The sequence below is a fragment of the Lissotriton helveticus genome, chromosome 3_1, assembly GCF_964261635.1.
Source record: "Lissotriton helveticus chromosome 3_1, aLisHel1.1, whole genome shotgun sequence".
In the NCBI taxonomy this organism is placed as follows: domain Eukaryota; kingdom Metazoa; phylum Chordata; class Amphibia; order Caudata; family Salamandridae; genus Lissotriton; species Lissotriton helveticus.
The window spans coordinates 502,252,032-502,277,618 of record NC_136061.1 but is presented as its reverse complement, the minus strand read 5'-3'; the positions used below and the strand labels follow the sequence as shown (position 1 = coordinate 502,277,618).

Below are 25,587 nucleotides of genomic sequence, written 5' to 3'. Positions count from 1 at the left end.
GACTCCTGGATGAACCTGCTGATTTGAGTCAATGCATCCCTCAGCATGCTTCTAATCCTTAACATGACCTCCTCGTCCAGGGCTATTTTGGGCCAACTAACCCTTCTTCTATTGTTGGATATTGAAACCTGTGGCAAGGACGCCTCTGCCGCCATAGGGGTTGCAAAGGCACCTTCTTCAATTGATAAAACCAGTGGGTTGTGATCACTTTCAGCTCTTTTAACAACCACCATATCCAGCAAACTGGGCCACATTTCCACGTTCACCAGGATGTAATCAATGCGCGAGCCGGATCTGCCATTATCAAAAGTCATTGCCCCCAGCCTATCTGACTTCAGACGCCCATTGACTGCTCGCATTCCCTGGTTCAAACATAGACCCTTTAAAAAAATGGCTGATTGAGTCCATTTCTTGATTGGTTGCAATTCCAGACCAGGAATACCCCACTGGGAGTCCTCATCCTCGGTAAGCAAACCGTCGTCCAACCCCATGGGTTCAAAACAGGTATTGAAATCACCCAGTACCACCCTATTTGTGTTCACCGGTAGTGAACCTAGGAATCCATCAAGCACCAATGCAACAGGGGAGCATTTTCCCCCTTGGACGCCCCGCATATAAATATTCACAATTACCATATTTAGTCCTGAAGACGAGGTTATCCGTATTACCAGCATATCGGGGTTATCCAATAGGAGCTCCATCACCATTACACCCGCGTGTTGGCGCACCCAGGTTGTTAGGCCACCCACAGGCCTACCCCTTGCACCCTTCGTAGCGGGTCTAGAAAAATTTAAGAACCCAGCACGAAAGATTGGCCCAGGAGCCCATGTTTCCTGAAAGGACCAAATATCAGAGAGATCAATAAAAGTCCCCCAATCCGGCAAGTCTAGCTTTGATTCGAGACCTGCAATATTCCAAGAACTTATCCTTAGTTTAGACGGACACAAGTTGGATACCTCTAGTCCCACTCCTGCCAAGTCAAGAGCGGCAGAGTGTGGTGTGCAAGGAGTGAGACTAGCGTCAGAGCGTGGGGGTGAACAACTTGCAGGCGGAACTGGGGGAAGTAGATCACCTGGGATGGCTTTATCGACATTTAGATCAACAATTAGCCCCTGTTCGGCTCCCTCAGCAGATAAACAACAATCAACAGAAGGGAGAACTGATATGGAGTCTGTAGAAAAGCAAGATAAAGGCCAATCATATACTAATTCTGAATGTAGGAATGGTCTGGAGGTGGTCATACCCTGTGGACCATCAGCACATTCCCCCGACTGTCAATCGCACCCATCAAAACAGGATAAGATATTAAATCTGTTGGATGTTTCTAATATTGAATTTGTGAACATCATTAACTATGTTTCACTTCGCATACACATTTTCTTTTTTCTTTATTACATTCGTTACACACCAGGCATATGCACGCACATTTTATCACATATAACACTAACACAGTCAAATAGATAGATTAGTCGCTATACAGGCCTTATTCATTCACTAATTCGCTCCAACTGCGTTTTTTCTGATACCAGTTCAGCTTACGATTCACTCTCTTGTACTATAGACAGTACACTGAGGATGACACCACTCTAAGATGGCGGCTACAACTCAAGTGACACCACGTGATGCGGAAACCTTCCGCCCTCTTTCGATTTCCACTGTATTTAGACGCCGCTCATAATGGCGTAAATTACAAATCTCGAACGATTGAACATCACAGAGGAAGCTACATTAGAGCAGCTGCACCAGTATATTCCGGTTAGGAAACACTGGTCACACTATTCCTTATGCGTTTATTGTGAGACTTGAGACAGTGCGTCCGGTTCCCTCTCGCTATGACACACCTTTGCTTGTTTCCTTTGCGCAACATCACGATTCAGACTTTAAGGTCTACTGATCTATTTGTTCGCTAAAATACTGCACGCCCACAATTGTTTCCTTCTTCTTTTTTCCTTCTTTTGTAATCACCACGAATTTCATTTCGTTCTTCACATTTTTTTAGTGCTGTGCCATGATTTACTTTACCAGTTCACTGATTTACTTGCACACGAGCACCTTTTTAATACGGTCGAGATTATGAATTAAAATTCCTTTACGAGCAGCTCATTCAGGATTTCTTTTACTCACTAACTTTATTATCATACACTACGGATATTCAGTAAATAATCACATTCTTTTAATAATCACAATATTGAAAGTATTTATGTACATAATTTATCAGGTAGCCTCATTGATTATATGCATTACTTTTGCTAGATTCCCCTGACGAAGTGCCATGATGGCACGAAATGCATTGGGAAAGATGGAATAATATAAAATATTATGAAATTTTGAAACACTTCTTGAAGAAATATATGTGATTAACAACATATATTAATATACAAATATAAATTGGAAGAAAGAAGAAATACAAACTGTTTACTTTTGGATTACTTTAATAAGGTTTAAAGACTTTATTGGTTAAAACCGCGATACAGCGAGACATATAGTGTGCCCAGAGGGTCTATCACTAGAGTTCGCATTCAGTTATATTCATTGGAACACTTTATGGTCAACAAAGTGAGACCTCTGGAGGCACCTTACAAAAACTGGAGAATACATTAACGTTTTAACAGGCCTAAGCTTGTGCGCAATCACCCCCTATTTCTTAAAAGTAATGGTAATTATCCCTATCCCCGTCTCCCTTTATATTAGTATCGTCGCGGCTGCTGATATTTCAAAGTGGTGGGGCGCTGCTGAGGAAATGAAACCAAGGACAGTGGCCCTCTAGAAGTGTGAGTATGTGGGCTGCTTCGAGGAGGCGGGCCTGGGGACCTGAGCTGGCGTTTACCGACACCCCTTGCTAGCTAAAGTGCAGCGTCAGTCTGCTTCCAGTGGTGGCCGGCATTACGGGCCGGTGGGTGGTCAATGGGGTCATCGCGCTGGGGATGGGATGGGGGGGGGGAGGGGTTTAATGGGAAAAAAAGAAAAAAAAAAGAAAACTTACTGTCCCGAGACTCCCGACGTCCTGCTCTTTGAATTCCTGAAGTCATAAGGAAGGCAGCCTCTCTCCCCTCCACCAATCACAACGCTGCAATGGCAGCGTTGTGATTGGTGAGGCCGCTGCCCCACCCGGGTCATTTCTTAGCAAGCAGAGAGCAGGGAGAGAGGGCAGTGTTGCTCGAGGACAGTGGGGAGTGGCTTGCCCACTGTTGTTCATACTGCCTGTTTGGGCGGCCTCAGGCTGCCCAAATAGTCAGTATGAACAACAGTGGGCAAGCCACTCCCCCCTGCCCTCGAGCAACACCGTCCACCCCAACCAAGAACTTCTGCTTTCTTACCGTGCGAGAAGGCAGAAACATAAATGGTAGTTATTACCATTTATCTTTCTGCGTTCTCTCACGGTGACAAAGCAGGGGGGCGGCGCCCAAACGCCCCTATAGAGGAGCCGCGACTGGTTGTATGTTTCATTATACCCCTGTGGGTCAGGGGAGAAATGAGGTGGTGGTGAGTTATATGGAGATACTAGTAAGTTAGCATCAAAAGGTGGAGGAGAGGGAGGTATGTAAGGGGGAGAGGGGTAAGTACCCATGTCCTTCCTCTTTTTGGGAGGTATGTGGTGTTCCTCTGAAATGTCCTGTTTGCGGTTCTTAGGAAGGGTTGCTACAAGATGTCCAGTTGTTGGATCAATATGCAGTTTCGTTTGCTTGGCATCCATTGGATCTTGTAAAGGAAGTTCTTTAGGTGGTAATTCCTTCTCTTTGGGTGTTTCATAGGGTATTTTATGGGCAATCTGTTTTTTCGGTTCCGAATCCTTTGGTGCGTGTTGTTTATGCACCCAAGGTTTGTCTTTTGGAACATTAGGTTCCAAAGGTTTGTCTTTAACTTTTGGATCTGAAGGCTTATCTTTGGCTTTCGGCTCCGAAGATTTGGGCTTGGTTATTGCCGGTTCTGAAATCTTGATTTTATGAGGTTTCAGGTCGGAGTCTTTCGGTGCCGAAGATGACTTCGGTGCCAGTATTGGGGCATCGGTTCCATGCTTGGATTTGGTTTTTGATGCGGAGTTGGAGTTCCGGTACTGTGGGGACATCTCAATTCCCAGCAGGAGGCTTTGTCTTTTAGTTTCATTGCCGGGCCGGATGGCGGGGCATCTGAATCATGTTTTTGGTGTTTTTCTAAGCCTGAGGACGAAGTTAGGACCGGAGCCTTCATGGGTTTTTCGGTGACTTGGGGCTTGTTACTCACAGTTCGTTGACCTGGAGTGATGTGAGAGTCTTTCTCCATGTCGGAGTCGTCAGCTTCAGACACAGAGATTTCTTTCTCTTGATCGGCGCTGTGCTGATGAGTCACTGTTCTCCAAAGATGTCCGGCACTGGGCTAGTGCCACGTCTCATCTCGTGACGTCGAGGCAGACGTTCACGATTCGTTTTCTTTGATCGGAATGATCGACAGACCTCGCAGCTGCTTTCTTCGTGTTCTGGGGATAGACACAGATTGCTAACCTCGTGTAGGTCTGTTTGTGGAAATTTAGTAACACACAGGGCATTTTTTAAATGGAGTCTGTTCCATCAACTTCTGGCGTGGTCGGTGCGGGTAGGCCTTGCGGCCCGTGTCGAAGCTCTCGATCGAAGTGGCTGGATTTCAACAATGCGGGTTGAAGGGGAAAACTGTGATCAAAACAATACCGTGGAGGGAAATGACTGCACGCCGAAATGTTCCGAGACGATCCCAAACCGTAGCAATACACATACGAACCCGATGGCAGAAAAAAATATCTGGAGATGGAGTCGATGCCCATGCGCACTATTGTCCTAAGGAGGAGTCCCCTACATTGTGACTACAAAAGACTTCTCTCAAGACAAAACAAAGTGCAAACATCCAAGCCCAACACCAGATGGCGATCTATGCACAGGTATACGATTTACAACTCATATGCCTCGAACATATATTTTTTTTGTTAAATTAACCCGCATTTTAAAAATAAACATGGGCGCCATCGTGAGCCATATATTTCAAAAAGTCGCCATGCTGGCGCAATTACCGTTATGCAGCTTTGTGAGAAAAAAAAACATACAATGTTTAAAAAATGGAGTGAACCAGAGAAAGGTGAGTGGCCACCATTGCTAAAGCCTTAAAAAGACATTGTGTATATGCCAGATGTGGATTGGCAGAGGAGGGTAGGGAGCGTCTTTCAACAACAGCCAGGACAAAGTAATTAACAAAATAGTGCTCACAGACTGTAACTGAAACACACTGAGAAATAACACATGTAAAAGGTCCATTCCTAATTGGAGGTAACAACAGAGGACAGGAAGGTACTAAGGAGGAACTAATAAGCCGGTTAACAAATCAAAAGCCAACATTTACAAAGGACAGTAGTAGCAGCCAAAAAGGTGGGCTGAGAGTGGGTGGAGTTTCAAACCTATACCTCAGTACAGCACGTCTCGAAGAGACAGCGCAAGCCCTGCCTAGGCGAGACCTAAAAACACAGTGTTATCAGTCTAGAAAAAATGGGGGTGACCACGCAAAAAGAGGTACTTTCTCACTTACAAAGCAGTGGCTATCAATTGGATTCACCAAATATTAACAGCTTTCTTCTAACACCTTAATATTTACAACTCAAAATCTTTGGTTAAACATATTTTGAGACTGTTGAACGAGCCTAATAAAACTATGGCATAGTACTAATTCGAATATATAAAAAGTCTTTCTTAATCTTAGTTCAGTGTATGATGTAGAGGATGTTTCTAAGGCATGGGATGTTGATAAAAAGGGTAACCTCCCCATGAGAAGGGCTGTGGCATTAATCAGCAGTATACATTTATTTGAAAAATTATATATTTAGGAAAAAGCTCAAAATTACCAAGAAAAATTAAAAGGGACCAAATGGTGGATAATGAGTAGAGAAACAAAATATCAGTCTTTCTGGTATAATTATGATTTAAACAAATTCAAAAGCACTTGCGATGTTGAATCTTGTTGAATGCTCCCTATTTGAAGATTGACATTTGTTTCTAATAGAAGACCAAGTTGGTTGTTGAGATTAGAGGGCAGGGTCTTCCTTTCAAGAGTTTGAGACACTCGGGTAGGAGGTAACTTCTTTGTTTCATGTTGCGCCCTTAGGGTACAGTCACAGCAGATAGGTCCTGTGAGGATTCCAACCTACCTCCAACTCTGCCTCATAGCTTCCACTTCAATATGCACACCAGCAAGAGCGTAACTTCCATTGGTGCAGCAGATACACTGGGCCAACTGAAACCTTATGATTACAGTATTTCACAGCATCCAGGTTACCCATTTCATTCCTTGCACTAGGGTCCATGGTACACTGGCTACGCCCACGCATTGCGGGCATCAGTGCAGCCTTACAGGAAATGGGGTACACAGAATACTACACAGCTCGAAGTGTGCAGTTTACACATCAAGTCCTATGGCACACTGACTAAATGTGAAAGAGCATTAGGGGACTTACTCATCAGCAATTTCGAAAGAGATCTTCTGTTTGAAGTGGATGAGTGCAGTGCGATAAAGTTTGGTGGCCACCTCGATAAGATGATGACTGTCAAACAGAAAATCCCCTTTAGCAGCAGCAGCAGAGCCCTATGATAAACAAAACAGCGGATGGGTTAGTTTTCAGTTAAGGCAAACAAAAGAGACAAACCTTTAAAATTCCAAAGCCATAAGAACCATGTCGCTCTGTACATGTTGATTTTATCTATTAAATACTGCCAACCATTTTGAAATAACAATGAGGTGTACATGAATACACTGTTTGGAGCTATCAGAATGTCCATACTAAGGAATTCGAGTAATTTATTAGCTTATAATATGCCTTCAGATCCAAGGACGTATGTTAAAAGAATACAGCAAGAGAAACAATTAGTTTGAGAAATTCTATAGAGTATACTGATGTATAGATAGGGTGCATGTAGAATGATTACAATCTCATTAAAACTCAAAAGATATCTTGTATTCTTCATATACTCAAATTACAAAATAAGTCTTTTAAACAAATATGTGAAACCATGGACAAAATATGCATTGGCAAGAAAGATGTGGGTAGTGTTTCTTAGGTAAAGTTCTTAAATTGTGAGAGTAAGCTAATCTTTAATTTGCAAAAAGCGCAGTCTGATATCCTCATCATAGACACTGAAGCTGGAAGTGTGCAGCCATGCATTATAAAGCAGCAGAGCAAAGAATAGTCATGAGCAGGCAGGGGATGGAAGGGCCTAGGGTACCAGTATCCATTAGAGAGAGGTAATGAGAAGACACCTCTCAGGTGGAATGTCTGGGCAGGGAAGGAAGTTGGTGAACATTGAAGGAATTACACTATGTAAGCAATTGAATAACACAAAATTCTTGTGTTCGCACATGGTGCAGAAAGATCACAAACGTCAGTACATGATGGAGTTGACAGTACATGATGGAGAGGATCGGGTAGATAGAGGGAGGAAAATGGTGGAAATAAAGGGTGAATGAAGTAGAGAAAGATCAAGAGAAGTACTTCTATTGCGCAAGAGAAGCTGCACAGGCGACTTACTAGTATCTACAAAGGCAGATCTCACATAAATTCACTGAAATTACATCATCATAAGACTATTTTACTGCAATTGCACATATTCTACAGTCCGAGCTGAAGAATAGATTGGTTCCCATTAGTAATCAATTACAAACAAACCTGTTTCAGGTGTAGAGCAAAGAAGCCATCATTTTGTGAGCTCATGGAAATTTTGGTGATATCTACAAGAGGAACTTCCAACTTGATCTGTCCAGACTTTATGTCAGCAAGAACAATGTTACGTTTTGTCAACAAGAAAATTCTTGGTGTTCCCTTCAAGCAAACAAATGAGTACACATTGAGAATGAGAAACAAATACAGCATATTAAGGAAAATATAGCAAGTAATTGACATCAATGTCGAGCAATAATCAATAGAAATACAAATATATACATTTGATATCCATCTCTTACCACAGACTACAAAATTGATCTTTTTGCCCAAAACAATTTTTTGAAGTCAATTATAATTCTATCTAAGGTCAGAAGCTGCTCTCGCTTACATTTGGGGCCACTGGGATTATATAATTACAATAGGGTTGGACTTGGCCCTTTTTGGCTAAAGTTCCCTAAACTTTTTGCCTTCTCCCTAAACCCTTTTTCTGACATGGTGTCGCCAACTTACATGCTTTGGGCACTTAGCCACTGCTGATCAGTGTCAAAGTGCAAGTGCTACCTGTGTAAAGTGTAATGGTAATTGGTTGTCCATGATTGGTATGTTTGCCTTGCTAGTAAAGTCCCTAGTAAAGTGCACTGTGTGTGCCAGGGCTGGTAATGGAAATGCTACTCATGGGTTTGCAGCACTAATTGTGCCACCCACACAAGTAGCCCTAAAGAGAGAACTCAGGCCTGCCACTGCAGTGCATGCACAGGGTTTGTTAAACTGCCTTGTTGTCCTGACAAGTGCACCCACTTGCCAGGCCTTACCCTTCCCTTTTTATGCACATCAGACACCCCTATGGTAGGCCCAAGGTACTCCCCTGGGCAGGGTGCAGTGTATGTGAAAGGTAGGACATGTACTAAGGTGTGTACCATGTCCTAACAGAGAAAAACTGCCAATTTCGTTTTTTACTGTTGCAAGGCCATCTTGCCCATAGGACAGAATATGTGCAATATGCTTCCAGCCTATCTTTCCATGGGCTTAAGATGGAGAGTGGACGTTTAGTGTGCCTGAACTCACAATTTAATAAGACATCTTTTTGTGAGGGTGGTTTTTGAATTGTGTGTTTAGAAAACACGCTTTTAGAAGTGGCTGGTTTCTTTATTCGAACAATTCTGTGTGTCTCTGCCTGGTTGTGGGTTGACTGTCTGGATTTGAATGTGATAGGATCTGGGAAATGTCTTGACCCAGGGGAGGAGGTGAGACAGCAACAGGCTGACCTGCATCTGGAGTGTAAGGGGGAGGAGAAGCATCTGGAGGTGAAGAGGCCTTGGCTGCTGCCATAAAACAATGGCTCCATCTACTGCTGAGTGATTGAGGATCCAGACCCCCACTAATCAAATGAAGAAGGTGTCACTGTCAGGGAGACACCCAGAACTGATTTATACAGGGGTCAGTACCCCTGAACACAAAGACTTCAAAGACATTTAGGGGTATAACTATGAGAGCTGAAACCCCTGAACGTTGGACTGATCAAGACTGAAAGGGATTGCAAACTACTTTGTGGTCAATAGGAACCTCTGCCAAGGAAGAAAAGCTGAAGAGACCGAAGAGAAGGACTGACCCTTGCTGTGTGTTCTGGGGCTGGCATTCAGTTTGCTGATTTAACCACGGAGAGGCTTAGGGACTTTGCTGTGAACTGTGTTCCCCTGCTTGAAAGGGCTTTGCTGTGTGCTGTGTACTGAAGTAACTTGTCCCCAAGGGCTCCAGGAGAGCTAGCTCCTTGTTGTGGAAACTCAGGAACATAAAAGTTTCCAAGTGTGTCTCAGCGACGCTGTGTGCATGTGCCTCATGCAGCCTGAGACCTTCGTGAGGATTACCCTGTGATTGTGTGCACCAGGAGCTCAAGTGAGTCTCAGCCATGCTGTGTGTGTGTGCCCTGTTCCAGCCGGAGACCTTCGTGAGGATTGTCCTGTGATCGTGTGCACCCGGAGTCCAAGTGAGTCTCGGCGACGCTGTGTGCGTGTGCTTTGTGCAGCTTGAAAGCTTCGTGAGGATTTCCCTGTGATTGTGTGCACCAGGAGCTCAAGTGAGTCTCAGCCATGCTGTGTGTGTGTGCCCTGTTCCAGCCAGAGACCTTCGTGAGGATTGTCCTGTGATCGTGTGCACCCGGAGTCCAAGTGAGTCTCAGCGACGCTGTGTGCGTGTGCCCTGTGGTAGCCTGAGACCTTTGTGAGAACTTGCCCCGTGACTGTGTCCCGGAGCAGTTTTGTTACTTTGATCAACAGCGTGACCAGAAGTGCTGCAATTGTCATTGGCATTGGCCTAGACCGGCATCCCCAGAGGAACTGTGGGAATTCACCGCTGCCGGTCCGAGCCTGCCTTTGCCAAAGAGCGACCTCGCACCATCACCATTGTAGGTCCGAGTTCCACTGCCCAAGATCAACGAAGTCGCATCGGAGGCCCAAGCTGAGAGGAGAGAAGAGTGAGATCGTACCCCCAGGTAACACTCAGCTACCATACCGTGCATGTGTTGCCACCTGGGGCGGGGTACGAGGTACGAGAGAAACTCTCTCGCCCTTTCCCTCTTAGCAGCACGAGCCTCCGCTCAAGTCCATATCGTGGCCCGTACTTTTCAGAGGAGTGGCAGCACCGGGGCTGCACTTTGTTTTCCATCATAACAGTGTAGGGGGCATATTTTGGCAGTAGCTGACCGTGAGTCAGTAGGAGTGACGTAGAGATCGTCCAGAGCCCCACGATCGGTGCCAGAGTAACTCATTTTAGCATTATTTTTGTATTATGCTTGCATTAAGAACTGCCTGATTGTTGCATTACGAATTGCATTATTTTTGGGGATGCCCGAGGAAACCCTCGCCACACCAGGTCTCACCTGCTTCTTGCCATCAGTCTCGGGGAGACTGCAACATTTGTTTCTGCCGCCTTAGTGGTCCCGGGAGGGGCTGCAGTACCACTGCGTCCTGACTGTGCGTCATTGTTCTGACGAGGGGACTACATCTCCCATAGTCCCTCCTGCCACGCCTGCCATCTCGTCAGCGCGCCAGTACCAGGAGGTGCCATAAAAACACCCGTGGGCCCCCGCGGCGCGGGACGCCAGAGGAAACCCTCGCCACACCAGGTCTCACCTGCTTCTTGCCATTAGTCTCGGTGAGACTGCAACGTTTGTTTCTGCCGCCTTAACGGTCCCGGGAGGGGCTGCAGTACCACCACGTCCTGACTGTGCGTCATTGTTCTGACGAGGGGACTACATCTCCCATAGTCCCTCCTGCCACGCCTGCCATCTCGTCAGCACGCTAGCGCCAGGAGGTGCCATAAAAACACCCGTGGGCCCCTGCGGCACGGGACGCACGAGGAAACCCTCGCCACACCAGGTCTCACCTGCTTCTTGCCATTAGTGTCGGTGAGACTGCAACGTTTGTTTCTGCCGCCTTAACGGTCCCGGGAGGGGCTGCAGTACCACCGCATCCTGACTGTGCGTCATTGTTCTGGCGAGGGGACTACATCTCTCATAGTCCCTCCTGCCACGCCTGCCATCTCGTCAGCGCATCAGTACCAGGAGGTGCCATAAAAACACCTGTGGGCCCCCGCGGCGCGGGACATGCGCGGGCATGCCCTGGCCAAGGGCGGGCCCATCCGCGCACATCAGCGCAGGCAGAGGCTGGGCTGGGCCCCCCCCCCTGTCACCTAAGCCAGGGGACATAAGGTACTGTTCTGATTCCATTTTTCGGGACAACTTGTGGAATTTATTTGGGAACTTACCTGGGGACATTTGCCATCGCAATTACCATTGTTGGGGGAACTATTGGTGGCGAAAGTTGTGTCCGGATTAGCACATTACTGTGATAGTTTGTTTCCGATATTGACACGTTTATAATGGGCAAGAGGAAAGCAATGGAGGGTGGGGGGGGCAGCTGGGAATAAGAAAGGAAAAAAGGTTAAAAAAGCGAGCCATGCGGCTAACAATTGTGTCCTCGATAGAATAGAGTTAATAGTATCCGAATGTGAAGAGATCTTAGGGGATAATAATGAAGTATCTGACATTAGTACAGATCATCAGAAGAATGGATTAGATAACCCTCAACGTACAATTCCAGCTATGTTTAGAAAGCAGGCCCAACAAAACACAAATCCAATCCCCCACAGCCCACCGGCAGAGGGTACTGAGAAACATCTTCGACCTCCTTCCTCCTCACCACTATTAAATTGAAATAATCTAGGGGCCACAAGTGATAATCGAGGTGATGAAAACCCTTCCCCAATTTCCTGTGCCAATAGATTTGCAGTATTAGAGCACCTGCCGGAGGGATTCGTACTCCCGACAAGGAATGAATGCAACTCTGCTGGCAATCTGGCGAATAGATGTGGATGTAGGGATACCAATGAGGGGCTGCTGCAGAAAGTGGATTCACTGCAAAAAGAGGTGGACCTCTTAAGGAAAATGGTGGAAGCTCTAATTGCAGGACCAAGCTCAAAACTCCAGCTCCTATCCCATTGCCCCAGGCTCCCCCTTCCTCAGTCCCTCCCCACTGGAATAGTTCAATAAGTGGTGTTGCTTCAGAGAGGGGAAGTGGGATCTCCTCTAGGTTGCGAGATATAGGAAATGTCACTTCTCCTATGGCCCCAGTTCTTAGTTTGAAAAAAGCCTATACTAACCCATTGAAAGTATCTGGGGCTTAGCACATTCCTTCATCCCCCAGCACCCTGAGGCATCAGGCACAACCCCTTACGGCTATGCCCGCGAACCCCCGGGCAATAGTATATATGGTGAAAGTTCCAAAACCCTCCTGTAGTCAGGGGTATGAATGCAGTGAGTCCCTTCACAACAAGGCAACGCACTGGTTGCGGCATGTAAGGGGCTGCAGGTCCATAATCCGCGAAGATATCCTTAAAGTGAGGAGGATTGCCTCGCGAAATTCTGAGCTGGATTGCATTGAGCTAATGCTAACCGATGCGGTTCTTGCTGAGAATCTGCTGGCCTTGGAGTTTCGAACCTCCTCTCCCGAGCACTCTGCCATTCAGATTAGACATTGCCCACTCTGGGCATTACCGGGGGTGGCAGATCAAGATAAAGTAGGGAGAAGGGGAGGGGGGTCTGGCTTGAATAAGGTAGATGGACTAAAATCAAGGGACAACGATAAGAACACTACTGCTTCAACCGCACCAAGGTGTAGAGAGTCCAATGCCCCAGCTAACTCTCAAACTGCAGGGATCCCAATGGGTCAGGGTTTGGTTGAAAAAGACGCACAGGCAATGCCTGGTGATATAAATAGTGTAGCAGTGGAGACCATGATTAATAGGACTGATTCACTAACTCTTAATATCCTCTCGTGGAATATAGCGGGGTTAGAGAAGAAATTATTGCTCCCCGAATGGAATAGTTTTGTTGAAAGGTTTGAGGTGTATCTATTCCAGGAGACATGGAGCCTAATTCTGCTATATAAACCCGGTTACACTTATTGTATCCCTGCAACCAGTGCAGGTAAAGGGCGCCCCTCTGGGGGACTGCAAATTTGGGTTAGCATTGCCCTCAACTGGTGGATTACTACTCACACTTGGCTGTCAGAGGTACACCTAATGGTACAGCCTTGGAACTATTTAACATCTATGCAAGAGGCTCTCCAGGCGCCCAAACACCATCGACCATATCTTCTTTGAAAAGTATGCTATCTTCCATCTCTCCGCATTTCAACACAGTAGTAGCTGGAGACTCCAATGTAACATTTGAACCTTTGAGTGAGGATGATCTTCTGGGTACTGCCGAAGAAGAAGCAAAATGGGCTCTCCCGCCCCTTAATTTAGACCCCATTAAAAAGTGGTCCCAGAGGGCTATTCAAATGAATGCCCTCACTTTGGAATATGGTCTAAGAGCTGTGAACGGGAGAACATACTCTGATTTAAATGGAGCAAACACTTTTAATAGGTTAAGTTCCCCATCCAGAATAGACTATATTCTCATTGATGTTCGACTCTGGGGGACCTGGAAGACATGGTAGTTACGCCTTCTATAGACAGCGACCATAACCCTCTCTGTCTTCAAGTAAACAATATCTGGCGACCCTCTGGGGCTAAGGCATGTAATCGTCCCTTAATCACAACCAGAGAGGTAATCCCCTCTACCTGTAAGCGATGCCTCAAATGGCATAAAGTCTCCCAACAAGAAGGAAAATTGCAAAGCACTAGGGAGGTTGTTGAATTCAAGAACAGGGAACTTATGGTGCTTTATAGCGATAAGGGGAGTCAATTTAACTTTCAACACTTTTATCAAGAATCCATTAATAAGCTTATTTCTTTTTTTACTATAGAAGGGAAATCGGCTCCAAAGCATTATCAAGCAAGGCCTACCACCCCATGGTCCTCTCCTAATTGTAGGGGAAGGAGGGCGGCCTTGTCTTTTGCCATCAGGACGAAGGATTCACCAGCAATTAAAATAGCCAGGAAAGATTATTCTAAGGCCCTGGTGGAAGCAAAACGCAATTGGGATTAGGCCCATTGGCAGGAACTTAAGCAGGCCTCTGTCCCTTTTGTATCGCTCTGTCCAGAGGGAGGCAAACCTATTTTGGGATCTAATCAATAGAAGGAATAGGAAAGTATCTGATCTAATCCCTAACCATATCACAGGACAGCAATGACAGGAACACTTCTCCAATCTATATTCGGGAGAAGATTGTTCTGAGTCCCCAAGCGTTGAGATTTCCCCAACCATCTCAGGTGCCCCCGAGTAACCAGACAGCTTTGAGCTCCAAAAGGTGGAACTAGCTATAAATAGCATTGCTCCAGGAAAGGCAGATTCTTTATGATCTACTGGAAAATAGTGATCATAGGGAAATGCAGTCTGTATCTGGCCTTCATAGATCTGAAGACTGCATTCGACCGGGTGCCCCAGGACAAGCTTTGGCAGGTCCTTCAACAACTGGGCATCCCCCCCCCCCAGATTCTTGACTTTTTAAAAGGGCTGCATAATGACAACAATGCAAAGGTCAGGTGGGGATCTCAGGGGTAGTTGACAGAGAGGATCGTGGTGAACCGGGGCGTACGCCAGGGATGCGTGTTACTTGGACCCCACCCTGTTTTCATTATTCATCAATGGGGTGGTGGACCACCTTAATGAGGAACCAACAGACGCTCTCACTTTGGCCGGAGAGAAGAAACCAACCCTCCTGTTCGCCTACGATACCCTCCTGATATCTAAGACACTGGGTGGCCTCCAAAAGCTCTTAAACAGATTTAGCTCCTTTTGTAATTCTCAGGGACTGAATCAATACAAGTAAAACCAAATTAATGACTATCAACCCTTCTAAATGGTTTAGAAATGGTATTGTTCTAAACGGTGCCCCTCTGGACGTGGTCGAGTCCTTTGACTATTTGGGAATCCTGGTTTCTAAAAATATGGAATGGAGTTCCCATCTCGCCAAGATGCTCTTAAACCACAAGCGGGTGTCAGGGGCGATCGTCAGAGAACAACATCTGTCTGCGAGTAGGCCAGTTGCCCCGGCCCTTGCGGTCTATGACGGTAAAGCATTACCTTCAGCCCTTTATGGGGCCGAACTTTGGGGCATGGAGAATACTAGTGAGCTTGCTAAGTCGGAAAATAAGTTTTTAAGAGACCTTTCCCTCCCCATTTCCACTCCCTTAAAGCCTTTGTTTTATGACATGGGAAGGCGATCTATCCAGGATATTGCACGCCTTCGCCCTCTGCTCTTCTGGGCGCGCATAAGAAGGACTGCTGAGCTGTCCAACTATACTGCTGCCCTTGACAAACTGGTCCTAGCCGACACAGGGAGTAGAATCAAATGGTTGGTAGACCTTAGGCAGCTTTTATCTGACATTGGACTTTGTGAGGCTTGGGCCAGCCAGACCCCACCACGTACGCAGGTTTTAAAATGCGCCGATTGGGTGCAGACACTATCCAATTCAAAATCTGGAAAACTTACTGAGGGGTTCTTCGAACATAAAAACACCTGCAGATTAGAACCCTACCTCGATTTTATTCAGGTTCCCAGGGACAGGGTCCTATATATGAAGATAAGATTAGGGATGTGATAGCATCTTGGAAGGGGCCTAATTCAACACCAGCTCCTTGCCCAAGCTGTGTCCATCCCAATGAGTCCATTGCCCATTTTTTCTTTGCCTGCCCGGTCTACGGGATGGCTAGAGCAAAATGGATCAAACCAGTCTGCAAAACGCTAGGCCCTACGAATCATTGTGCTGCACTACGCATCCTAAAAACTGATACCTCTTCTTTGACACTGATATGTGGAGTAGCTAAATACCTGGGATGCGCATGGCTGACACAAAGATCCAAGCGAAAAATGTAATAAGTCTTAACACCGGAGATATGTATGGGTGACAGTTATGATAACACCAATCTCCTAAAAGTTGAATGTCTAGTGTAAAAATCATCATGGTTTAATTCTATTTTACCAGCCTTGTGAAAATGGATTCCCCTTCTTTTTTACTTCATATCTATTTTAACTTGTATATATGTGGTTTTTAAATGTTTGGAATTTAATGTATACTATGATGTTTTTATGTGCTCCATGTTTACACCAATTGGATTTTTATATGCATATGCTTTTATGATAAATTTTTATCGAATAAAGCTTATTACAACTACAGCATTATTTTTGCAGTACAAACTGCCTGATTGTTGCATTATGAATTGCATTATTTTGGCATTACAAACAGCCTGATTGCTGCATTACGAACTGCATTATTTTTACATCACAAACTGCCTGATTCTTGCTTTACGTACTGCATAGCATTGCATTAAGACTGCACTGGATCATTGAGAATTGCTCATTAATACTGCAAGAACCTACAAGGGCTTGCTGGCCTAATAACCAACAAGGTGAAATATTACAAATACGTATATGTTGGATTTTTTATTGTGTGGTCTCATCGTAGATCTTGTTTTTATATATGTTTTTATAAACATATACTTGTTTTTCATGAAACTCTCCTGGAGTCTATTTGTGGTGTTATCACTAGGTTACTGAGAGCGTGGTTGTTAATACTTTACACATTTGCCTTGGAGATGAGCCTGGCTGCTCGTGCCAAGCTACCAAGGGAGTGAGTAGGGGCTATCTGAGAAGGTGTCCTTCCTTTCCCTGACTTAGAAGAAAGGGTTCCTATTTGGACTAAGGTACCTACCTCAGCCAACTAGAGACCCCCAGTTCTAACACAAGGCATGGAGGTTCTTGGTTATCACGATTTGCTGTACGTGCTACATTATAAAACATCTGCTTGTTTGCTGATCTTAACAAAAACATTTTGCTTCTAGTTAAAAAGAATTTAAAATGCTGCAAACTAGGTGCAACCTCTCAATTCAAATTTGTAAAGTTAAGTAATCAGCTATTTGCTATATTCAAACATTCAAACTGGAGATAATTGTATACACATCACCTAAAGCACAAAATTAATTTAGCATAAAAATCAAAACAGAACCTTAAACAAGAGGGATTATGCGGTTGAGTATAGTACGCCACTTGCCATTTACTGGAGAAATAGCTACTTAGCCACAAAGAGCTACTGTTCTAGAAAAGGGACTGACAAGAGTATGGACTATTTCCAGACAAATAGTCTATAAAATGAAACAGGATAACACATTTTTACAAGCATGCCATTTTGAAGAAAAACTTTTTGGAACACAAACGCCCACAAACAGCAAAACTTGGAAGCCTAGTTCATAAATAGCACCTTGTTCCTTGGTGAGAGGCCACTTCTTTAATACCCACCATGCACAGTCTTGAACTGCTATATTGCCACAAAAAGGAAGGGCTGAACTGAAAAAACTAGGAATTAGCAAGGATCCTTTATCCGGAGACCACAGTGGACTAACATACAGTCTTCCCAAACAAAGGACTGCACCCCAACATACCTACTATATCACTGGACAAGAAGAAAAAGTTACTTACCTTCATTAATGCTCCGTGCGGTGGATACTCTGCCTAACCACAAATTATTTATCACATGAATTCCCTCCAGGCACCAGTCTAGATTGGAAATGTTTCCAGCAATTGCTTCGGCACTAATAATGGTGCCTTTACACTCCTCACTGGCTTCGTCCCAGCTCCAGAAGTGATGGTGCACAACTGAATTCAGAAAGACTGTCACCCACGGACTCATAACTAACAGACTGGACTACCGGAACGCCCTCTACGCCGAAATCAAGAAATCGCTACTGCTCAAACTCCAGTCCATCCAGAATGCTGCAACCCGACTCGTCCTCTGCATCCCACGACAAGACAACATCACCCAGCACCTACAAGACCTCCACTGGCTCCCTGTCGAAAATAGTGGCTTTCAAGCTGCTCACTCACACCTACAAATCATCGACAACACCGGACCCCAATACGTTAATGAAAGAATCTCCTTCTACGTACTTAAGATAAACCTCCGCTCCATCGACCTTGCCCTGACCGAAATCCCTCACATCCGCAGAGCCAGAACAAGAGAAAGATCCTTTTCCTAAATCGCGACAAAGACCTGGAATGAACTCCCCCTCAGCATCAGATGTACCCCAAAACTGCAAGCATTCAGGAAGAGCCTCAAGACCCGCCTCTTCGGATGAGAAGGAGCTGCTCGAAACCCTTCTCCCCCCGGCACCTTGAGACCCTCACTGGTGAGAAGTGCGCTTCACAAACCCCTGATTGATTGATTGGCGCATCATGCCTGTAATTTTAGGTCAGTTTACAACAGAGCATTACATCCCTTTAGATACAGAGCTTCAGTAACAGACAGAACAGTGAGTGTCCAAAATTGAACATGGAACCTTAATACATAGAAATGCACTTCTACGATGGAAAGGAGGGTGGGTGGTTGAGAAATCTGCAGTTAGAGTATCCTCCAGAAAGAATTACTGACAAATACTTCTAACTGCAACCTCAGCACCTTTTGAATATGTACCAAAGCAGTACCACCCAAAAATTAGGGCAAAGGGGTCTGAGGAGTGGGACTTCATCCAGGAAGGCCCTCCCTATGAATCAGAGTCAAGCCTGTAATGCCTCTTAAAGGTATGGGCATATGCACATGTGGCTGCCTGGCATCACTGTAACATTTCTGGCTTCGGGAGTAGTGGCAGCTTTAGTTCTAATAGAATGAATGTAAAGGCCCTCGAGAGGCTCTTTTTTGGCCAAGGCATCATAACACATCATATGCAACGAATGATGCATCTGGATAAGGCACATTACACAACTGCCCTTCCCTTTGTAGACCCGTAAAAGCACACAAAAAGTTTGCCAAGCACACACAATGTTTGACATCCACTCAGAGCGCCTAAGTTCAATCAATATAAAAGCTAAGGACTCTTTTGGGGCCCAACCAGTGAAGCTTCTCCTCCTCCTTATAGGGATGTGATAGAGATAAGAATGCAAAGAGTGTGATAAAATGCCCCACATGTAAGAGCAATGCCACTTTTGATAGAAATTATGCCAAAGTCTGAAGCATCACCTTGTCTGGAAAGAACGCGTATACAGTGGTGGCAATGAGCGCACATGCAGTTCACTGACATGGCCTAGAAGTAATCAGAAGATTTTAAAATAAGAGCTTTGCATACTCAAAGGCATTCATAGTAAAAAGGTGAGAATCAAATTAAGGTCCCATTGCAGCCTAACAAACAACGCAGGAGTAAACATATAAAAAATGTTGTCATGAGTGATGTCACTGACCATGTCATGAGTGATGTAATATGTGACGACATCAGCAGTGCATTGCAGGCGCGCAAGTTATAGTGAGTCCAACTAACTATAACGTGGGAATTTCAATGGTTTTATTTCATTAAAATTTCCAGCTAACTATAACTGGTGTGAAACCTATGGTTTTTTTCAGTGTTTTTACTTTCTTTAGTCCCCTTGGGATTTTAAAAACTCCCACACAAAGTGCTCCTTGGGTTTATAGGGGGTATTATCTTCAGGCAGGAACTGCCTCTCCTCCTCCTCCTCCTCTTCTTCTTCACCACCACTGTGTTGTTGTGGTGGTCCTTGTGGTGGTGGTTGAGATGCGCGTACGTAGCGCGATTGTATGCGCTCGGGCGCGCTTACGCCGTGCGTCATAAGATGCATCACGCGGCTACGCGATACGTCACGATGATGTTTTCGTTCGTGGCAATAGCGCTAACGGGACGCTCACCGGTACACGCACCAGGGCGCGCCGCAAGACTGCGCTTACCGGTGCGCTCACCGGTACGCGCACCGGGAGCGCTCCAGGGCAAAAAATAAATAAATAAATAAATAAACATGAACAATATACATAAAAAAATAGTATTACATAAATATACAATATAGGATTCATTATAAAAAATATTATATTTCATAGCTATAGAAATTTGCTATTAAAAAACCTTTGAAATTCACTGAAAAAAACAGAGGTTTGAGGCCCTATATATAGTTCGGAATTAGCATTTACAAAACCTATGACACATATACATACACAAGATCTATCAAGAAATGCATCACAACTGGTGACTTACAATAAAGAGGGCATATTAGGCAAACACAGAAATAACCTTTAATAGAGCTCACAATGAAGGCATTTCTGGACAAAACACTGGACAAATAGAAGCGCATCAGAAAGTTTCACATACAGTGGAGTGACGAGACAGTCATCTCACTAGGCCACAAATATTGCAGGATGCCTAAAATGAATCTATGTATCTACTTTATGAACGAGAAACCAAGATGACATCCACCACTTCCTCTGGAAGATCAAATCTGCTCAGCTAATACTGATCAATCTCCATGCTTGGATGTGGAGGTTCACATAGAAAACCCTGGCCTGCTGTTGGGAGAGCAGGCCCTCCTTAATAGGTAGACTGAGTATGAGGTAGACATTTAGATTCAGCAGGCTGGCATACTAGACACTCCAAGTCCAAATAGGGCCATCAGGATGATCTGAACTTGGTTCCGCCTGACTTTATTCAGAACCATAGGAAAGCAGCAGCTGAGGTGAGAGCAGATAAAGGAGACCGAGACCAATGGCAGGCATAACAGACCGGTTACTCACCTTTGGTATTGCCTTATCTGGTAGAGACTATCTAGCTGCAGATTCCTTACCTAGGTGTCAGACTGATTGGGAAATGTTCTTCTGAGCAGTACACCAGTGCACTGGTAGGTGGCATCAATCTGTTCTGCGTGCTGGCATTGGCTGCGCTGGATGAGAAGTGCTCGGTACCTATATAAGCGCAACCCCAGCGTGCTGATGCCAGTTTCTTTTCTTGACTTTCCATGCAAGAATGCAGAGCCACGAAGAACACTGACCACTGGTATGAAAAACTAGGCCCCTGAAAGGGGAAAGCCCAGTCCCTGGAAATCTGTTTGCAGACTGGGGAGGATGGGTGAGTCGGTAAGGAATCTATGGCTAGATAGAGTCTCTGTCAGATGAGGCATTATTGAAGGTAAGTAACTTGTAAACTTCTAGCAGCAGATTCCTTACTACAGAATAGATACCCAATTAATACCGTCCCCAGAGGTGGGTCTGCAAAACAATTTCATACCAAAAAATCCTGCAGGACCGAACGGGCAAAGTGCCCATCTCGACACGCCGGACTGTTCAAGCAGTAGTGTTTTGTGAACATGTGCAAGGAAGCCCACTTTGCTGCCTGGCATATGTCCAGGACCGGGACTCCGCATGCTGACGCAGTGGTTGCAGCTTTGGTGGGGGATTGCTTCTTGACCAATGCGTAGCAGATTTTAATGAAGAGAATGATCCATTCGGAGGAGGTCCATTTCTGCACAGACTTTTTGTTCTTCACTCCGACATAACCCACGAGCAGTACAATACAGAGCGACTTTTTGAGTCCAGTCAGTGAGGCCGCTCCTCTTCTTTAGAGGGACGTGGCACAGCGTAAAAAGTAGGCAGAGTAATGGACTGGCCTACATGAATGGGAGTGATGACTTACGGTAGAAAGCCAGCTCTAGATCATGGAAGCAGCTTGTCTGGGTAGATGTTCAGGTGTGTAGGCTTGGTCTGCAGCTTATTGACACTCTGGGCAGATGCTATTGCCAACTGGAAGGTCGTCTTGATGGTAAGGAGTCTGACTAGACAGTTGTGCAAGGGCTCAAAGGTAGCACACTTCAGTAAAGTCAGGAGAAGATTAAGGTACCACGAGGTGTGATAAAGGGAGAAGGAGAAAACATATGTTGCAAAGGTTTCAAGAACTTATGTGCAAATAGAGGATTTGAAGAGGGATGGTTGGCCAGGCAACCGCAGATAGGCTGAGACAGCAGGAAGAAAACTGTTCAAGGTGCCCGGAGCGCTGCTGGGCAAGATAAATAATAAAGAGAAAAACTTGAGAAAGGGGAGTTTAGGGGGGGGGGGGGGGGGGGTTCAACCTGTTTTTCTGCAAACCATGGCACTAACTTGTCCCAACGGCAGGCGCCTACCGTTTTGGTGGAGGAACGCCTGGCTGGCAGAATAACACTGCAGACTTTGAGCAGAACTGGTGCCGCTCAATCTCAATGCAAGAAGGAGGAGTGTTGATAGGTTTGGATGGAGAACCCTCCCCTGCTGTTGTAACAGAAGTTTCTTCCATAGGAGCAGCCTGATCGGAGGACCAAAGGTCACGCTCAACAGCTCGGTATACTAAACTCTCCGAGTCCAGTTTGGAGCCACAAGGATGACTTGGGACTGGGTGTTCCTGATCTTCTTGAGAACTCTGGGAAGGGTTGGTATGGGTGGAAAGGCATACAAGAGGCGTGAGCTCCAATTGAGACGAAAAGCATCTACGATTAAGAGTCTCATTGGAAACCCCAGCGCACAGAACTGCTGACATTGTGTGTTGGCTGCAGTGGTAGATCTAACCAAGGCTCTCGCTGCTGCTGTAAGAGACCTTGCACCACATCCAGATGGAGACACCATTTGTGATCTGATAGGCATCTTCACTGAGATAATCTGCCTTGGTGTTCAGAGAGCCCACCAGGCATTGAACCATCAGGGAAATACCCTGATATTCCAGCAATGTACAGAGATGAAGGGCCTCTTGACAAAGGTTCCACGGCCTCACCCCACACTGATTGTTGCAGTACAACATTGTGATGATTTTGCCTGTGAACACCTGCACTAGTCTTCCCTTGATGGAGAGTAGAAAGGTAATTAATGCTAGACAGATAGCCTGGACCTTCAGAAGGTGGATGTGGAGTCCAGATCCGCCAGAGACTAGAGGCCTCTGATCTCCGACTCTACCAGCTGGCTGCCCCATCCTAGGAGTGACTCATCTGTCACCACTGTCAGATCTGGTTGGGGAAAAGAGAGGGGGGCTGCCACTGACCCAATCACGATTTGTTAGCCACCCTGTAAATCGTTTGCAGTTCCCTCAGATATCTGGACCATGTCAAAGAGGTTTCCCAAATGCTGCACCCACAGTAATTTAAGGTCTCATTGCAGTGCCCACAAATTCCAGTGGGATGCAGGAGGCCAGCAGCTGCAGAGTCCATCTCACTGAAATCCAGTATAGAGGCTGAAATGTCGGCATCATAGTTGGAATATACTGGATGCGTCATTCGGAGTGATAGGCCAGAAACTGCACAATGTCCATAACAGCCCTGAAGAAAGGGAGCATCTGAGAGGGAGTCAGGTGTGACTTTGGCACGGTGATAGTGAACCCTAGCAAATGCATAGAAGGTCCGCAGAAGTCTGGATGTGGGAGATGAGAGCCTGGGGCTAGCCCGCCTTTAGCAGCCAGTCATCAAGCACCCCTGATCTTCGCAGATGACCTTGAACCACCGCCATCACCTAGGTTAATGCCCATGGCGCGCTGCTAAGGCTAAAATGGAGCAGAGCAAACAAAGTGCTTGTGTCCCACTGCGAACCACAGGTAACTCCCGAGGGCCGGCAGGACTGGAATGCCGAAGTATGAGCCCTGTAAAATCCAAATCTACCATCCAATCTCCAGGGTCCAGGGCAGCCAAGGCCTGAGTGTGAGCATTTTGAACTTCTCCTGCTTGAGATAGACACTGAGTGTGCAGGTCTAGGATAGCACATATGCCTCAGTCCTTCTTGAGCACCAGAAAGTAGCAGGCATAGAAACAATTACCTACTTCTGGCATCTATGGCTCCCTTGGCCAAGAAAGCAGTCACTTTTTTTTTCTCCTGGAGTTTTTATATATCACGAACTTGACCCAAAGGTATCGGGTACCAGAGCGCTTTACATGAGCACCAGTTACGTAACACAAGGGCATATTCATTTTTGTTAGGCACGCTAGTGGAGCAAAGAAAGATGGTCCTCTGTCAGCCTGTCGCTAGAGTGTTGCATGGGTGAAGGAGTAGGTTTGAAGTGGATGGAGTAGCCATTGGTCGGATGTTATAGACCACCAGTGGGGCAGGAGATGACACATCCTAACTTCCACTGGGTGCCAATAATCGTAAGGGGACAGACTATACCAATTTAGAGGCTGCAGCTGCCGAGGCGGCGGTGGACTGGCCCGAAATCTGGCTGCCCGACCCATGAGATCTGTGGGTACCATTCTTCGGCCACACAGAGACTGGGAGGCTTGCACGCCGCAGTGGTTGGGCAGGTATAGACGTGGCTGGAAGCACCTTTTGTAGCCACAAAAGGCATGGAAAGCTGGTTGGAGTGGCGAAGGGCCATGGAAAACTCCATGGACCTGGCTGTAGCCCTGCTGTCTTTAAAGCACTCAAGCGCTTAATCCGCCTTGTCTCAGAAGAGAGGAGAGCCATCAAAGGGCCATCAAGGGCAGTTGTGGTGCCATAAAGAGGACGGCCCGGGTTTGCTTCGGACTGTTGGCATATGTTAGAAAACAAGAGCAATCCATACGTCCTTGTGAGCTGGGTGAGTACATAAGTACAAAACAATGTTCACAAGGAACTCATTTAGCTAGATCAGTACACAATCTGCAACTCAAGTGGTTGCTCTGATTAAATCATAGCCAGAAGTTACCTTATATATTCATGACCCCCCATTGAGTCGCAGTATTATTTGCATTATAATCTCTTCACACACATTACTTGAAAAAGCCCATACACTTTAGTATATACCTGACTTCAGCCAAAGCAGGTAATTTTATTATGCAGTTCTAGTCTGTATCACAGACGTATTCCTTATATATGTCAATAAAATATTTGCATATTACACATTTGGAGTAATGTTGTGAGCTCCAGTGAAGTCACCATAACCTATTTAGTGAGTATTGTATGACATAGTGATCAAAAAAGTTGGCTGGATTGGCTACTGCATGGACGCAAATGGACACTTCTGACAGCAAGCTGGCCTCTGGGAATAATCCTTGCCTGACCATCTGGTATTGGTGATGAAACAGAAAGGCCAGAGCAAAGCTATTTTTGATCCACTCTAAAGCTAAGCCCACCTTTCACCAGACAGCCTGGAGTCAAAGGGCATATTCATGTGGGATGTTTGCACATTCCTGAAGAATCTCCTAGTATGTACCCATGCACAACAATGAATCACTACACTATGTATTCTGTTGTGTCTAGTATAGGCCACAAAATGTATTTGGACATATCCTGTCTGTCGTGGGTGGATTGTATGAAAGAAATCTTTCTCGGCGAGAGTGGTCAAGATCTTACTTGCCATATCCCAGAGGGCACGAGTATCTGCCAAGCAGCATTGGGAGATCACAATGCTAAAGTGTAAGAAAACATCTTCTTGCCTCGCTTTAGGGTTTACTCTACTGGCAGAAATCTGCACCACAAGACTTTCTGGCAACGGATGTAGAGTCAAGAGGGCTCACCCAGACTAGGACAACTGCTCCCAAAGATGAAGCAACTTGCCAGCAGCACTGAGCAAGGCTTTGACCATGCCACAACCAAGGTGCCTGGTATAGCCTCATTGAACTGTAGCAAAGGCTCTGAAATTTGAGGCTGCAAAATTTCAGTAAGCATGTTAGCCTTAGTTACCACAGTTGGCAAAAGTGGTTCCAATACATTTGTTACCCTACATGCAACCACACAAATGAGGTGCTTTA

At 45.7% G+C, this 25,587-nt stretch overlaps 1 protein-coding gene across 5 annotated transcripts in view; it reads right to left on the bottom strand.

Moving 5' to 3' along the window:
- MYO1B (myosin IB) overlaps positions 1 to 25,587 on the bottom strand; it is a 911,317-nt gene that overhangs the window by 28,833 nt on the left and 856,897 nt on the right. For all 5 annotated transcript variants that reach the window (XM_078680402.1, XM_078680405.1, XM_078680404.1 and 2 more), the window contains 2 exons: positions 7,655 to 7,807; positions 6,449 to 6,576 (listed from right to left, as the gene is read on the bottom strand). In XM_078680402.1, coding sequence (XP_078536528.1) covers positions 6,449 to 6,576; positions 7,655 to 7,807 — 281 coding nt within the window. The remainder of the gene's footprint in view (positions 1 to 6,448; positions 6,577 to 7,654; positions 7,808 to 25,587) is intronic.